The 16042-nt window shown below is 42.8% G+C and overlaps 1 protein-coding gene across 14 annotated transcripts in view; it reads right to left on the minus strand.

The window, feature by feature from the left end:
- CELF4 (CUGBP Elav-like family member 4) overlaps positions 1 to 16042 on the minus strand; it is a 702013-nt gene that overhangs the window by 85726 nt on the left and 600245 nt on the right. For all 14 annotated transcript variants that reach the window (XR_007630533.1, XM_050329238.1, XM_050329237.1 and 11 more), the window contains exon 5: positions 12796 to 12875. Coding sequence is in view for 13 of the 14 variants with exons in the window: in XM_050329238.1 (XP_050185195.1) it covers positions 12796 to 12875 (80 nt within the window). In the remaining variant the exon portion in view is untranslated. The remainder of the gene's footprint in view (positions 1 to 12795; positions 12876 to 16042) is intronic.

Consider the following 16042-nt stretch of genomic DNA (forward strand, 5'->3'; position numbering starts at 1 on the left):
AATATTACTGCATGGCATCAGGGAAAGTTATTTCTCCCTAGAACAATATTCATAGGAAAAGCTTTGTGAAGGTGTTGCCTTGTAGAATATATGCCTGAATTTCCTTTTCCTGTCAGCCCTATAAGTCTCCTCTAGCTCAGTAGGTTACCAATTCCCACAGATGGTTAGACACCTTTTTCTTGCAAAACTGATGAATCTGGACCTAATTCGTCAAAGTGTTTAAATCATGTTTCACTTTAAGCTTAGTGAATGACATATTGGAGGTAAGCAAACACTTAAGTACTTTTAACACTAGGTTGTCTCTCTCGTGCAGGTGGACCTTTGTGTCTTGGTTAGCTCAAACAGAGCCAGTTAAAAGCTCTGGGCCAAAAATATTAAAAAAAGGTCTGTTACATTACAGTTACAGTGACTAAGCCCTTGAGTATAAGAGATGTGAATGTGCAAATCCCGAAAACTACCTTCCAAAATGTCAGCTGTAGGCACAAACTAAGATGCTTAAATGAATAGGTGCTGCCTTCCTAAGTGTCACCACATAAATGGGTTTTCTTGTGGTGGATATTTTGCTTTAGCCCTCCCTTTGCTACTGCAAAGCAGAGCTGGGAGGATGCTGACCCTCAGCAAGACAATCAGGCTAGTATTACCACACAAAGATCCTTGATGTTATGGCCTGAAAGCCAGAGGAAGATTTCTTTGCTTTAGGCTCTGTCAGCTCAGGCTGTTTGGGATGTTGCCCCTAAGTTTGAAAACAAATCTGGAATTTTTTTTTGGGGGGGGGGAAATGCCTCTGCAGCTTTACTGAAAATAAGTCTGCTGAATTAACCATTGAGGTTTGACCCCAGCCTGGGATTTTAGACAAACAAAAAAGAAACTACTGTCCAATTAAAACCATAGAGCAGAGGGAATTTTAGCTAGGTAGAAATGTAATTACCCAGGCTGGAAGATGGCCAGAAGAGCGGGACTTACATTCCTCCCATCTCGTGAAATATGTTGTTTTTCTGTACCCAGGGCTTCAATTTCATGTCTCATCTGAAAGATGAGTAGGACAGCAGTCCTATTCTGAGAGCTGGTTTAGACACACTTGAAAATGACAGAGATGGAGAAGGGTAAGAAGGTATTCATCCAAGACTGTAGTGATGGACCCTCTGATAATGCTGCTTCCTCAGTAGAGGAGATTCTTCATGCAATGTCTAAGAAGAGAGAGTTGCTGCAGGTACTTCCCTTCACAGGTCTCCGGAGCTGTAATTTATTTGGAGTGGAAGCTTGATTTAGGTTTTATTTCCCATACACAACTTAGCAGGTGTCTCTCAGAGCTAAAGTTATTGCTTTCCACAGGGCAACAGAATCACTGAGTCCTGGTGTCACTGTACCCACTTCTAATTAAGAAGAACTCAATATATAACCCAGGTGTTAGTATGCCCCTCAAATCAAAGCCAGTTGTTTGAAAAACCTAAACTTAAAGAGGAGTTCTTCAAGCACCTTTGCATTTTTCATCTCAGTCTATGAATGATAAAAGTCCTCATAGAATCATTCACCTTCCTTAATGAGTTATGAAGTGAAATGTACTGTTTTATCAACACAACGGAAGTTCTTACCTGCAATTTAGCAATATGAAAGCAATAAATAATTATTTTTATTTTATTTGAAGAAAAACTTAAAATCCAGAACTCACAAGAGATTGTTATAGGTTTCCCCTTTCCAGTAAGAGTAACATGGTTTGAAAGACTAGGTACGATTAGCTCTGTACTAACTAAAAAATATACTTCCTCTGAAAATATTCTTACAGCAAAAAATTGATGATATAATTTTTTAATAAATTATTATTACTATTTAGAAAATATTTGGTGGCTGCAGCATTGAGCCTCATAAAAGGTAGTGTCTGAATGACATTTCCTTTTAGTTAAGCAAGCAAGAATGAAAATAAGAGAAGTGGAATAATTCCGGAGTCATAAAATGAATTGCCTATTGTCAAAGTAAGGCAGAGTCACAACCAGGTATGGAGCTCCTGATGCTTCAGGACTCTGCTCACACAAGCTCTACGCTTTTTTGGCAGTTTGGATGGGGACATGAACAGCAAAAGATGACGCGAAAAGAAGCAGACGTTGAGGAAGGGCTTGCAAGCTGGGCAGATATATTTCAGCTGTGCATGTGACATAAAGGAACATTTCCATGGCACCGAGTTGCAAACACGCTTCACATGACTGGGCGTCCCAGATCGCTGTCATGCTGCTCGACTCTAGGCTATCGTGGTGTAAAGCATCTTGCTTGACTGAGATAGGAAGAAGATCTGAATTTTTGCAGCATATTTAAACTGAAGATTTTCAAACACTGTCCAGCCATGGGTTGGACCAGGTGATCTTTAAAGGTCCCTTCCAACCCAAACTGTTTTATGGTTCTATAATTATTTGAGAAAAATATTCTGCTTTCGGGGAGGTATCACCCATGCTTCAGTATGGTGAAAACAGGTGGTCAACTGAAGCTGTGAAATACTGCAAATTGAGTGAAACTCTATTGTTTTTTGGTGAAATAAGAAGTTGGTTTACACTGAAGGATCATTCAACTCCACGAAGACTGAAACATGTCCCCTTGCTGCTGGGTGAGACTTCACAACCACTGTTCTCAGACCTTTGCAATGAGAAGTCAAGCTTGTTCTCCTACTTGATTTCACTTGCCAGTGGACATCTGAGACAAAAACATTGGTGTCTGATAGGATGCTTCACATTCACGAATCTGTGTGAACTTCGGTTGAGGGTCTTATCTCATTGTTTTGATCTAAATACATCTTTGCCCTCTAAAGATTCGTCCTGATCTTTGCAAAACCCACTAGGGTGATACCTACTGAACAACCTAATGCTATGCCTTGGATAGCAATCTACCAGTTACTAAGATCTTTCAGTTTTCCTCACGAGAAAGTGTGTTATCAGTCCAGGCCACACACCTGAGCAGCTGGAAAGGTGTGAATTAAAGGGGAAAAAATGAGAAACATGCAGAGTGATTTAATGCTGATCCAGAGCCTGCTTAACTATGTAGAAAGATCCTACTGATAAAAATGACGTTTAGATCGAAAGATACAGGAAGGGAAAAGGAGAAAAAAGAATCACCCCCGAAGCAAGCAGAGATGTAAAGACAACACTGACATCTTAAATCCTTATTAGAGGAAGGTGGCAATGCCTGGTGGAGCTTCCTCCAGTAGGCTGGGAACTCCCCCAGCAGGCAGGGCACATTCTATGTCTCCCAGGCTGAAGGCTCATCAGTGTCTCTGATATCCCAGAAAGGTCAGTGCTTGCAAATTATTTTAGCCTCCACAAGTCCTAATCTCATCCAGACTAGACAGGAGTTGAGCGCTGTGAGAATTTCAGGGGCTACTGCCAGCACCAGGGCTTGGGCAGCTCTCAGCTGTGGCATAGTCCTGCTCCTGCTTTCCTGTGGCTACCTCCACAGCTGCTGATTTAGTGCCTACCTACCCTTGGACCCACAAGGACACATTGTGGTGGCAATTAAATCCATTTGTCCAGAATGAGATCATGTGGCTCATGAGCAGTTATCACTTGTATCCCATTTGGAGGTGATGAAGGCTTTGATTCAGTGGGAGCAAGGAAGCCCAGGGAAGATGCTGAGTGAAGCCTGTCATGTCCCACAGGTCACTTCACTGTCCTGCTGGGTGGCTGGGTGGCTGTGGAGATGTGACTAGAGAAGGGAAGGCCATCTTTGCTGCCAGCATGATTCGTACCCCCTGTCAGGCAGCTGGGCTGCCTGGCTTTCTATTCTGGGATCCAGAAACATGTGATTAATTAGTTCATTTATGAAACTGGGGGAGAGGCAGGAAACACAGGTTCACAATTTTTTTTTTTTTCTAGAAAGAATTAAGGGAAATTATGGTAACACTGGGAAACCGCTGTCCCAAAGCTTGTCATCAGCTGTCTTGATGACAGTAGTGGGATGGGATGGTCTCTGAGCTTTAGTCCTCCTTTATCTAGAACCCACTGCCCAAAGGAAAGAACATCTGAGCTATCAAGAGTCACTGGACTTAGATGGAAGAACTGACTGCAAATTAACATCTCAGTACTACATGTCCGCTGCTTTTTTCATCCCAAAAGGCAACACATGCCTTTATAAATGGTGTTGAGGTAGCTTATTCAGAAAAATCATTCATTACTGTAAGGAGAGACAGGCCTGCTGTAGGTGAGTTATAAATGGGATTCTAAGGTATTATTACTTTTTAATAGAAGGAATGGATGTGCTGTGATTTGCCTTGAGTTAAACGAGCCAGCCTGTGTGTTATACAAAGACATTGCAAAGAGTTCTTGTTCTTTAGAGAGTACAAGATCAACAATAAAGAGAAAAAAATTTGTCAGCGTTGGCATCTCTTTTCTCATCCATCAGTTTCTCCAACATCAGCAGCGTAGAATCAGGTCTCAGCTTTCTTCATTGATTTGAATAGATGGACTTGCATTAATGGTACCCCACACTGGCCTAGACTTTGTGACTTTGGGCAAGTAACTTTAGGGCAAAATCAGCCGTAAGTCATGAACGGGATTTAGATGCTGGACTTTCATCATCTTTCACCTTTGAAAATCTCCCCTTCATGTTTCTGTAGTCATGTAAAACTGAAGTCTGGTGACTTTTTAATTTCCTATTTTAGTCTCAAGAGAAGAAGGTTTAGAAGGGACCTCATCATTCTCTACAGCTGCCTGGAAGGAGGTTGTAGTGAGGTGGGGACTGGTCTGTTCTGCTGTGCCTGCAGTAAGAGGACCAGAGGAAACGGCCTTAGGCTGAGTGAGGGGAGATTCAGATTAGATATGAGAGAAAAATGTTTCACTGTTAGGGAGGTCAGATGTTGGAATAGTTTGTCCAGGGAAGTGGTGGAGTTGCCATCCCTTGAAGTGTTTAAGAGGTGTCTGGATCTGGTGGTGAGTGATGTGGCTTGGTGGTTTAGGGTACAAAGGCAGTTGTACCCTGTGTGGACAGTTGGACTGGATGATCTTAAAGGTCTCTACCAACCTTTCTGATTCTATGATTTTATTTACCCTGATAGCCTGGGAGAGTCAGTGACTCTGTCTCTACTGACTCTCACAAGGTGGCTTTTATTAACTGAGAACTCGAGCCCATATTAGGATATCAATAATAGTAAATTCTGTTGGTTAATTAATACTTTAAATCTCTTTAATTGTTATCTGTTTACACTATGGGTTTGTCTATAGTTCTGTTTATGTTACCAGGATATTTTGAAGACATTTTTCAGAAGTGAGGTGATGAACTGACGACTTCAATCTTGAAGTTCTTAATTCAATATTTTTTAGATATGAGCAAAAATTAAGATTTACATGCTCAAGCATTTGCTGGTTATTACTTCTCTGCTGGAAACAGGAACAAGAATTGCTGTCGCTTTGGCTAAGGACTGGCTAAATATGTAGATTAATTATGTATAAGACTGTTCACTCACAGACATTGCACTGCTGTTTCTTTTGCTTATCTCTTGTGTCTTGTCCCTTAGGCATTCAGATGACCTAATTGCAGCCATTTTGGGCATCTATTCTAAACCCTGAGTAACTCAAGACAGTGAGATATCTCTCTGAGGTCCTACTCTCTCTCTGTCAACTACAGCAAAACTATAGATGGCAAGACTACAGATCACCCTGAAGTTTCACACTTTGAGCAACACTTATGCACAATTCATCCAGCCAGGTTAATCCTGGCCTTTAGTTAGCAAATTGCTGAGCGTGGGAACTGTCCTGTCAGAGGTTTGTATGGTGTTTAACACACAGGAATTTCAGCTAAGACCAACAATAACCACATTTCCAACACTAGTAGTCTGAGAGGACATCCACTAATGTTTCTAAGGGGGTGAAAAGAATGTTTCAGTTGAGGTGAGACCTACAAACATGAAGCTGTGGCTCCGTGCACACAGCTCACAGATTTGGATGACTTCCTGAAGGATGTGCCTTGCTGGAAGTGGAACGCATTACAAGTTTTAAACAGCAGCCTAACTACCTCAACTTTGTGGAAATGACAAGCCCTTCTTCTGAGCACTAAAGGCTGCCATGAGCCTGCAGGGAGAAGGGGAGTGTGCAGCTGGATGTGTGTGCGTATTTGCGGAGACGGGAGGAGCGACGAGGAAAGTTTCTCCTATGAAAGAAATGATCTAATTTGAAGCAAGTCCCTCATGGGAAGAGCTGTGACAGAGGCTGCTCTGTTCCTGTTAATTTTCACAGTGCAGCTGTCAGCGGGTCTGTAAATAGTACTCTGCGAAGCCAACACTTCCTATCCACACATCAACCATTCAATTAACAGAAGAACAGAAGAAGGAAATAAAGTGCACCACAGCCTTCTATCACGGCTTTGATGTTTTCCAGCAATTTATGAAAGTGTACACAAATCTAATTACAAGCCCCACTGCTTCCCATTTACATGGAGCTCCTCAAGTTCAGAGCTGTTTATATCAAAATAATTGTTAAAAATACCTCAGCTGATCTACAGGCACCGTGGACCCCCACTCACCGGAGCCACCACGCTGCTCCTCCCGGGGAGTTTCTGCCGACTCAGCGCTCCGGTGCCCGTGTGCTCACACACAGTACCTGCTGCCCCGCCACTCTGCGGGCGCAGCGCCCGCGCTACAACTTCATCATGCCCACAAAGGCCTGACTCCCTTCCCTCCTCCTCCTGCTCGGAGCTCCTTCCACAGCCTCTCGCTGCTCTCCCCTCCATCCCTAACTCACGGCAGTGCTCCTCTGCTGTGCCTGACAGGGGGTGAGCACAGCTGCTCGGCCGGGTTCTGTAATGGGGCCGTGTCTGGAGGCAGCTTTGCAAAGCCGTAACTGCGCCGTAGGAGTGCACAGCAGTAATAACAGGCGTCATTAACGCGAGCTGGGGTTGGCTTCTTCAGTGGGGTGCCTGAGCATCCAAAGCCAGGAAGATGAGAACCAGTGCTCCGTTTCCCAGGAGAGCAAACATTTGGTTTGAGAGCCCACTGCACGTGACGTTCTGACAAAGACACTTGTAAGTCCTGGTCTAGTGGGTGGCATCCCTGCCCATGAGAGGGGGTTGGAATTAGATCACCTTTAAAGTCCCTTCCAACCCAAATGTGATTCTATGATTCTTTGGGCAATTTTTTGATGATCTCATGTTTGAGTCACTGTTGCCTGATGAAACAAACAGATGAGAAATTCCTTCAGTTTAACTAATGGGAAAAAACTTTTTACAGTATGAGAGGGTAGATTGCACATTGTCTAAGGAAAGAATACAGTTCTTTCACCTGACTATTCACTCTGCTTTTGGTGGACTTCCAAAGAATAATGGTGGGCAGATGCTGGAAGTCAATCTTGTTCAAGGTGTTGTGTCATTCATATTTTCTTGATCAATAAAATGTTTCAAATGCCATAACTAGAGATCTAATCAATCTGTCATCTAATAACACCGAAAAATAATTGCGTAATTTGATATAGGTGATTCCTGAATGGAGATTTGAAGTTGCCTTTGTCATTTGTGCTGATAAGAGCTGCAGAGAAAAGTGTGGAAATGAAAGCCCCTAAGCTAACAAAGTTTTGGGTTTCAGTACTTCTGGTTTTTCAAAGTTCAGCTAAACCAAATCTTTCTCTGAAAGGGAGACGTCTGTTCAGTTCTTGTATCCAAGTCTCACATTTTCCCTTCTTTTCACAAAACCAAGGATTCTATTCGAAAAGTCATTTTCATGGAAGATGTTCAGCCAAGCATGGATAGACTTGGGATGCTATTGCCTGGGGAAAGAAGAAATGCAGTGCTTTGACCAAGCTGTTGCAGGCTTTTATAGTAAAACAGAAGAGGACTTTACCTGTGTGGTGGGGGAACCCACCTTACAGCATTCTGGATGCCTTAATGGCCTTAAATATCACTAATTAAAGAAAGGTATAGAATGAACGTGGTGCTGATAATTAGTGTGTTAAGCAAGTTCACAGTACATGTCAGGGGGCTGTACTGCAGGATGCCTGGTTTCTGAATTCCAAATTGATTTGTTAGGTGAGCAAACATCCAGGACAGGTTTCAGGTCTCCTCACACTGGACATGAAGTTAAGTATTCACCCTTTTTTAGCTTTTGTTTGTAAGCACTACTGGTCCTTTTTCATTCTAAGTTGCTAAGTTGCACTTTTGATGAAGAATGACTATTTTTGAACTGGCGGACCACAGCAAACTGATGCCTAAAATTATCTAAAAAGCACAGTTCTATTTGGGCTTCAGTTTGACAGGTTTCAAAATCTATCTTTATAAAATGAAATTCCGCCAGAGGTATCTATTTCCCTCTATTGATTATAATAGAAACTTAGATGACAAACTCTTCAGACATAGTTTCTTAACTTCTGGATGTCTCAAATTAGGTGAGATGAGTCCCCCCTCAGGTATTCAGTCTAAGGCTGTTATTGAGTTATCCATTATAAAGGGACAGGCATGCCCAGAGGGTGATATTGCCCATCCTAGCACAGATAGACAAAGGGAAGGATGCACAAATCTCTGGAAATGTCTTTGTCCCTTGTGTAGGAATTGTAGAAGATACTTAGAATAGATCAGAAACTTTTAGACTGTTAAACCTAAGTCAAAAGTCCTCACTTCTTCTCACCCTTGTATGTATGTACATAACAGTATCGTTCTACCCCATCCAAGAATTAATTCATAATCAAAGAAATCTTGAGCTGCCGCAGTGCGTGAGATGGTAAAAAAGGTGCAACAACACTATATTTTTTTAATCCTGTGTAATTTCTGGGTAGGATGAAGGTTGATGTGATTTAGCTATGCGTGATTCTGCCCCTCTACTCCACTCTCTTGAGACCCCACCTGCAGTGCTACTTCCAGCTCTGGGGGTCTCAACATAAGAAGGATATGGACCGGTTGGATTGAGTCCAGGGAAGGCCACAAAGATGCTCAGAGGGTTGAAGCACCTCTGTAAGAGGTGAAGACAGGCTGAGAGAGTTGGTGTCGTTCAGCCTGGAGAAGAGAAGTCTCCAGAATGATCTTACAGCACCTTTGAGTACCTAAAGGGCTATAAAAGAACTGGAGAAGGATTTTGGATAAGGGCCTCGAGTGACAGTACAAGGGGTAATGACTTCAAAGTGAAAGAGGGTAGGTTTAGGTCAGATATTAGGAAGAAATTCCTTACTATGAGGGTGGTGAGGCACTGGCACAGACTGCCCAGAGAATTTGTGGATACCCCATTCCTAGCAGTGCTCAAGGCCAGCTTGGATGGGTATCTGAGCAACCTTGTCTAGTGGAAGGTGTCTCTGCCCATGGCAGGGGTTTTGAAACTGGATGATCCTTCCAATCCAAACTATTCTATGATGGTTCTATGAAGGGTAGAGAGTTTATTCTGTGTGGGTGGATGGACAAGGCCACATCTTGGATTTGTAAGATGTGTTGTGCAGAATGACTCTCCAGCATTTGGCTGTTACCCAGATATGAAGACATGGAGAAAAGGAGAAAACCAAGCTGAAGATGATGCCTAGGAGGGAACATGACTGACAGGTATGATGATAATATTGTCCACAGTGATTGAGAATGGAGGTGGAGGAGAGAAGAAGAAAGTTTGTGGAGGAAAAGCATAAGAGCTCTGTTTTATACATATTGAGCTTGATCTGACAGCTAAACATCCACCAGGAGATGCTGGAAAGACAGTCCAAGATTTTGGCTTGGACAGGAGTCAGTCCTGCAGTAGAGAAGTTAGATCTGCAAACTGTCACTGTAGCAATAGCAGCTGAATTTGTGTTGGTGGATAAGGCTGTTAGGGACAAGGCTTGGATGAGGAAGGGAAGAGGATGATATGAAAAGACCTGTTTATGTCCCCATATGGATGGAAAACAGAGACAGGAGGGGATGGAGTAACCAAAGCTAAAAGTACGGGGCGTACAATTGCTATAAATATATTATAAATACATGCAAGAGTACGTGAAAATTATGATCTCTTATAAAGGGGGATACAGACATCAAGTAAAACGCTATCATAAAGTTGATAAGCTCAGAGGCAAAATGATCTAAAGAGACAAAAAAAGCCCCAGCTCTCTCGACAGGTAGATACAGAAGGAACTTTGGGCCTGCTCAAAAGGAAGGAATTTTGGGTAATCTACTTCTAAAGGAAATTGATTGTTTAAAAATTGGAAAGCTTTAGACCTGTTTGGTGGACTTGTAGGAGAAAAAAGTGCCTTGCATAGCTAAGTGAGCTTGTTGTGGACAGTGGTCAGGCACCTGTCCAAGTTAAGGTTAATTAAAAAAAAAAAGAAGAGAAGAACTTTCATAAAAGAAAGTTACCTTTCAAAACTATTAGGCAACATATGTTGTGTGAACAGGAAGTCACAGCAGAGCAATAATCCTGACAGCTGTGGAGGAACAGGAGTCTGCTGCAGGAACGAACGGCTCGAGACCTGACAAGAATGATGATGGATGCTCTGTTGGTGGTACACGAGGACAAACCAAGAGGCGCTGAAATTGGCTGAACAACAGGAAAAAAGTTGAGTTGGCATCGCAACAGGACAAACAAGGCCAGTGCTAGCAGTGGGAGAAATGGAAGGGGCTGAAGGAAGATGGCAGCAGTGCCCCCCTCTTTCCCAAGGACGACGGCTGCGTCGCTGTCTCACCACGAGGTGGCTGCATTTCCCTGTGAACATCCAAGCCCTGAACGATGCTGCACACTCCGGTGTGCCATGAAAACCAAGAATGGCAGCAGAGATCCTTGCAGGATTTGGCCTATCTCTTCAAAGAACCTTAGAAATGTTGAGACTGTGGGAAAAACCTCTTTTGCTCTGTGTTTTCATTGAGTGTCAGTCACTTGGCAGGTCCTCATGGGTCTGCTAAGACATGGTGGCTGACTGTGTTGCTACGCCTGCTTGTAGCTCATAGGAGATACAAGGCAATGCCACATAACTTAGCTTATAATGAAAAGGAGGACATTAATAATTCCCTCCTTGCTTTTCCTGTGAACCAAGAGTAGTACTTAGACTGCTGCTGAAGTTCAGACAATTCACAGACACTTGTGAAGCCATGGAAACTTGATGGTGAGTCTAGAATGGGCATCTAGTAAAGGTTAAATTGTGATGCTTTTTCACATGCCTAGGTCTGGTTATTCAAGAACATTCTATAACAGCTATTTGAGTCAGATATGTCAGGAGGAAAAATGGTCCCTTGAAATTGACCCATGAAATGAACAAATTCTCAGTTATTTTGTACATCCTAAGCTCAGGTGATATCACCAGGATAGAATAGTAATTTGTTTCCAGGTGGTCAAGAGATGAGTACTTTTTTCTTATCCAAAGTGTTCTGAAAGTAGGAAGGAAAAAGACTGGGAAAGAATAATAAAATTTTGGGTATACTAGATCTAGAAAAAATCTTCAACTCTCCTTGGGCTTTGCTTGTTTTCTCCTGTCTTCCTCTCACATGTGTTATAGGATTTTGCAGGATTATTGTGATGGGGACTAACATTTTATTAAACCTTTCTGTGGTACCACACCTTATGGAATTGAAACTCCTGACATCAGCTTATAGATGCTATTACTTTGGGTCAAAGTTTGAAAGAACCCCTTTGACTTGTCTCAGGAAAGATGTTCATAATATTCAACTATGGGATGGAAGCTTCAAGCCCAACATCTGGTTTTGTTAGGAGGAATCTGTTAGTTTACTCTTAAAAGCATTGAAGTACTTCAAAAATTTGAGACCTACATCTTTAAGGAGATTTTTTTTCAGTAGCGTCACTGGTAAACATGTACCATTTTTAAACTGATTTGTCTAAGATGGGGTTCCAAAAAATGAGATCTTGATGATTTGCTAGTTTTAGAAACCTTTTCCTTTTTCATCCCTGCAAAATTCTAGAGAAAAATCTGTCGGGCCCTCTTTTAAACTTATTTGGATAAATTCATGAATTTACATTACAGTCTCTTACTGAAAGGGAGATTTTACACTCTCAAATATTTTTAATTGAGCTTTCTTGTATCCTTTCCAAGTTGTCGGCATGCTTCTTAGCCTTTCATGATTTACACTGTGAATAATTAGTAATAAAAATAATATACTATTATAATAAACCAAAACATGTTGTACCAGATTGTCTTTCCCTCCTGACAGTGGAATGCCTTACAATCCTCTCTGTCTTGTGATGATGTGCAAATATCTGTTTGCATAAAACATACATTTCCATTGCTGTTTTCTTGAACTATCAGTCTTGAAACCCCACATCAGTAGATATTTGTATAAGTGGAATGATCCCTCCAGTCTTTCCTGGAAGATCCAGTAGCTGGTCTGACACGCTTTCAGAAGTCAGAGATAGGGGACCACATTTATGCCCACGTAGGTGCTTTTGTGGTAGCAGTGAGAGGCGCCCATCCCTGTGTGATTTGTCTCTAGCTCCTAATGCCTCGTGTGAACGTGCTGCTCTCTGCTGAGCACTGGCAAAAAAATTCTTCATATTTTGCCTAGAGGTAGGGACTCTTTGAGGGGGGGGGGGAAAGAAGCTCTCAGACATAAGTTTCTGCTTGATTCTTCCCTTTGAAACTTGAAAGATTACACTCATGGTGAGTCTGACCCACAGTTTTTGGCATCTGTGAACCATATGACTTTTTATCAAGCCTTCAAAACTGGTGGTGACAAAATACAGCACCCCTTGGGGTTCTGTGCCTGTGAGGAATGACAGTGTCATCCTAGCCTTTCCACTGATGAGTTAAGTACATCCAAGGCCCTGAGCCTTTTGGATGATGAGTTGCAGAGCAGAGATAAATCATCCCTCCTCCTCCATCAGGCCACAGGGCAGCCAAGGCTGGACCAGTTCTCCCTTGCCCATGTTACAGAGCTACTCACCGGCATTGTCTGGCTGCCATGCAAGGCATTGATGGCAGCTTGGGCCTCTGCATGTGAAGAGTATTTCACAAATGCACACCCTGGAAGAGGAAAAAGAAGAGAGTAAGAAAGCTTGCATATATGCCATGAAAGTCCATGTAGCTGAGTACCCTGTCCTCAGAACTGGCCAACAAATACGGCTGTGGAGAAACTATAACAAACAAATGGGCCCTGATCCTTCCCAGGCCATGATCCTTCCTTCTGGGGGAAGATCCTCAGCAGCCTGAGAATCACTTAAGGCAAAGCTGCAACCAGAATTCCCACACTGCTTGTAATGAGCACTGACAGACACAGGCTTAGCAAGTACATCTCGAATCTACATGTTTTGACCTCCACAGCTTTCCATGGCAGAATCTTGCACAATTTTACAGTTTTTGGGGTGAAAAAGACTTTTCTTTCATTTGTATTAGACTTAATGCAGAGTGTTCCACCCTCTGTGGTTATGAGAAATGGTACAGAAGAGTGTTTAAGTTATCAGAAAGCTATACACACATAATTTTTACAAGCAACTACAGGCCCAAATATGCAAAAGGTATTCAGGGTTACTCCAAATCCATGAGGTAACTTATCACTGTCTGCTAGAGCTCCATGAGACACTGCCCAGAGCTTGTCCTGGCTCCAAACAACTTTTGTCTGACAAAGCTTCTGATGAAGTAGCGGGGATGGGAGAGGTACAACTGATGATTTCCTTCTTATCACCAGCAAACTTTGAATCTTAGTCTTTCATAGCTGCAAAGCCTGTGCCAGTGTAGGTGTTCTCTTCTGGACATTAGAGAAATGTAGGCAGTGCTTCTCTGGCCTGCATTGCCATGTGAGGAATCTCACACTGAACTCTTACATAAGGTTTTAGGACAGAAAGGTGAATTTATGAATATGTGCTGGAGTGCAGAAATGATCAACACTTCAAAGGGTGACATGCACCACTAGAGTGGGGGGATGTATTGCCAACACTCCTAGCTACAAGCAAACTGACTCAGAGAGAGGAAGGGTAATTTCCATATGCTAAGGCGGTTTTTGGAACAGATTGGGAGAGATCTGAGAAGTTCTGGCTTCCATTCCCTTCTATTACTACCAAAGACTTCTGAGCTTTTAATCAATTTGCAAAACCCTCACTGTTTCCCTGAAGGGGACCAGAGGGGATGCCAGTCCTGATGGTGGGATGTCTCTCCTTCATTCCCTTTGCAGCATCTTTAGAGAGTCCACACACCCTTATGGAGCCCTACAGTGCAGGGTGAAAAATTAAACAGTAGAGCTTGCAAACTGGAAGAATGAGCCCCAAAGGTCCCTCAAATCATCACTGCAGGCTGATAGAAGTGAGATTGAAGAAAGTGGTGATAGCCCTTTCTGAAAATAATACACATTTATGGAATTAGTTTACAGTTAGGAGCCCTTCAGTTTGTGTTACCTTCTCAGCACTGTGCTCAGACTGTATTCAGGAAAAGCTCAACTATTATTGCTAATAGTTGTATCTAATTTATAAGGAGCTGAGAGGAAACAGTCATGAGAAAATGAGATAGATAAACTTCAGCTGGAAACAATGGGGATCAATTATGACATAATCGCAGCCCAGCATTCCCGGACTCCTGAGATACTGCGTCTTCCTCTTCATTAATCAGAGATAATCCAGAATTAGGGTGTTTAATTATTTGCAGAGATTCTTTTGTACTTTCTGCCTCTAAAAGAAGATGCTGATTAGCAAATATACAAAAGCTTTCCAGTTCCAGTCACCCATTGCATTAGTGGAGGATTTTTGGCTGCAGTGTTGTTGTTGTATTGAAGGCTTCACTCTTTTCAGGTGAAATTCACCTGTATGCTGAGGGTCCTGATGGATCAGTGGAGCTGGAAAAAGGTGGCAATGAAGGGAGTAGCAGGCATTTATCTTGTTTAATGCCCAAGATATTAATGGGTTCCCTCCTACTGCTTCCTATTAACTTTTTCTAGTAGGTTTTGAGGCAGCATAAAAAATGAAAGTGAAAACTCATTTTTTTCTGGTGTAGGGTGGCAAGGCAATAGCAGAGATGCCAACATTTTGTCCATTTTGTTTGTGTGTTCAGTGGGATGGCTTCTGTATATAACACCAAAAGTGCACTTAACCTTCCTTCTCATTTCACCAGAACTGACTCCAGGAACTTATGAGCTGAGCACGTGAGTCCAGCCACTCTTCTCAGAACAGCAGTGTGACTTAGACAGAAGCAAACCTGGAGTGTGAAGGGATTTTGACAAACAGAGAGATACAACCTGTGCTGAACAGGGTGATACATGTGCTTAAGTTTTTCTTGATTCCTAACATCCAGATTACAGAGCTGGAAGGGCTGCTCTGACTGTCTTGTCAGCTCGGAGGAGACTGCAGAGTCAGGCCCTAGGATTATGATTGCAGAGGATGCTTACATTCCTCTTGTGGAGGGTGCTGTGGGAAATTTTTACTGAGTTATCAAGGCATACAACTCCTTAATGGGAAAAAAAAAAGGGGGAAAGGGATAGCTGTACAGAGAGCAGCAGCAGTGCAGATTCTGTAGGTCCTCTGGCTTGCTGAACTGGATCCACTTCAGCTTGCTCACCTCAGGAGTCCTGGACTTCTGACTGCACACTGGTGAGCTTCACCTGGAGGGAAACTCCTCTCTTCCACCTGGTTACCTGGTTCCAGCCCTTCTTCCACCTGGTTGCCTACTCCAGCCACTGTGCCTGCTGCTGAGTGACTCTGCAGGAGGTATTTTTGCAGGCCCTGAAGGGTGTGCCTCATGGCTCAGGACACCAGCCGTGGCTTCAGGCAAGGCTCAGCAGCTTTTTGGCTGTGACTGGACTGTGATGGCGTTAAACTGGGAATCTGCAACCTACCTTCTGAGAGCACTGAGCTACCTGAAGGACTTAGAGGCTCACCACAGGGATGCCTTGTGGGGCTTTACACAGTGGGTAGGTTAGGATTGAAGTCCATGGGATCTGATTGCTATCTGGAATTTAGGCAATCTGCTTAAATCTCAACTGATGTAGAATTTAAGCCTTTTACCCAAAATAAGTAGCTCACAAGCAATGTGTGTCACATATAGGTTTCTAGCAGATGGAAAACATTACAGACTGGGAATAACTTTGTGGGAGTTGTGGCTTGCCTGACTGTCTCCTAAGATAAGGGCACTAGCCTTAAGTTTTCCATTGGATTGACTGCTCTGTGTGAGTGTGTGCATGTACGAAACTGGGTGTGTGTAAATTAGGA

The sequence above is a fragment of the Myiozetetes cayanensis genome, unplaced genomic scaffold, assembly GCF_022539395.1.
Source record: "Myiozetetes cayanensis isolate MyiCay16 unplaced genomic scaffold, myiCay2020 scf4, whole genome shotgun sequence".
NCBI lineage: Eukaryota > Metazoa > Chordata > Aves > Passeriformes > Tyrannidae > Myiozetetes > Myiozetetes cayanensis.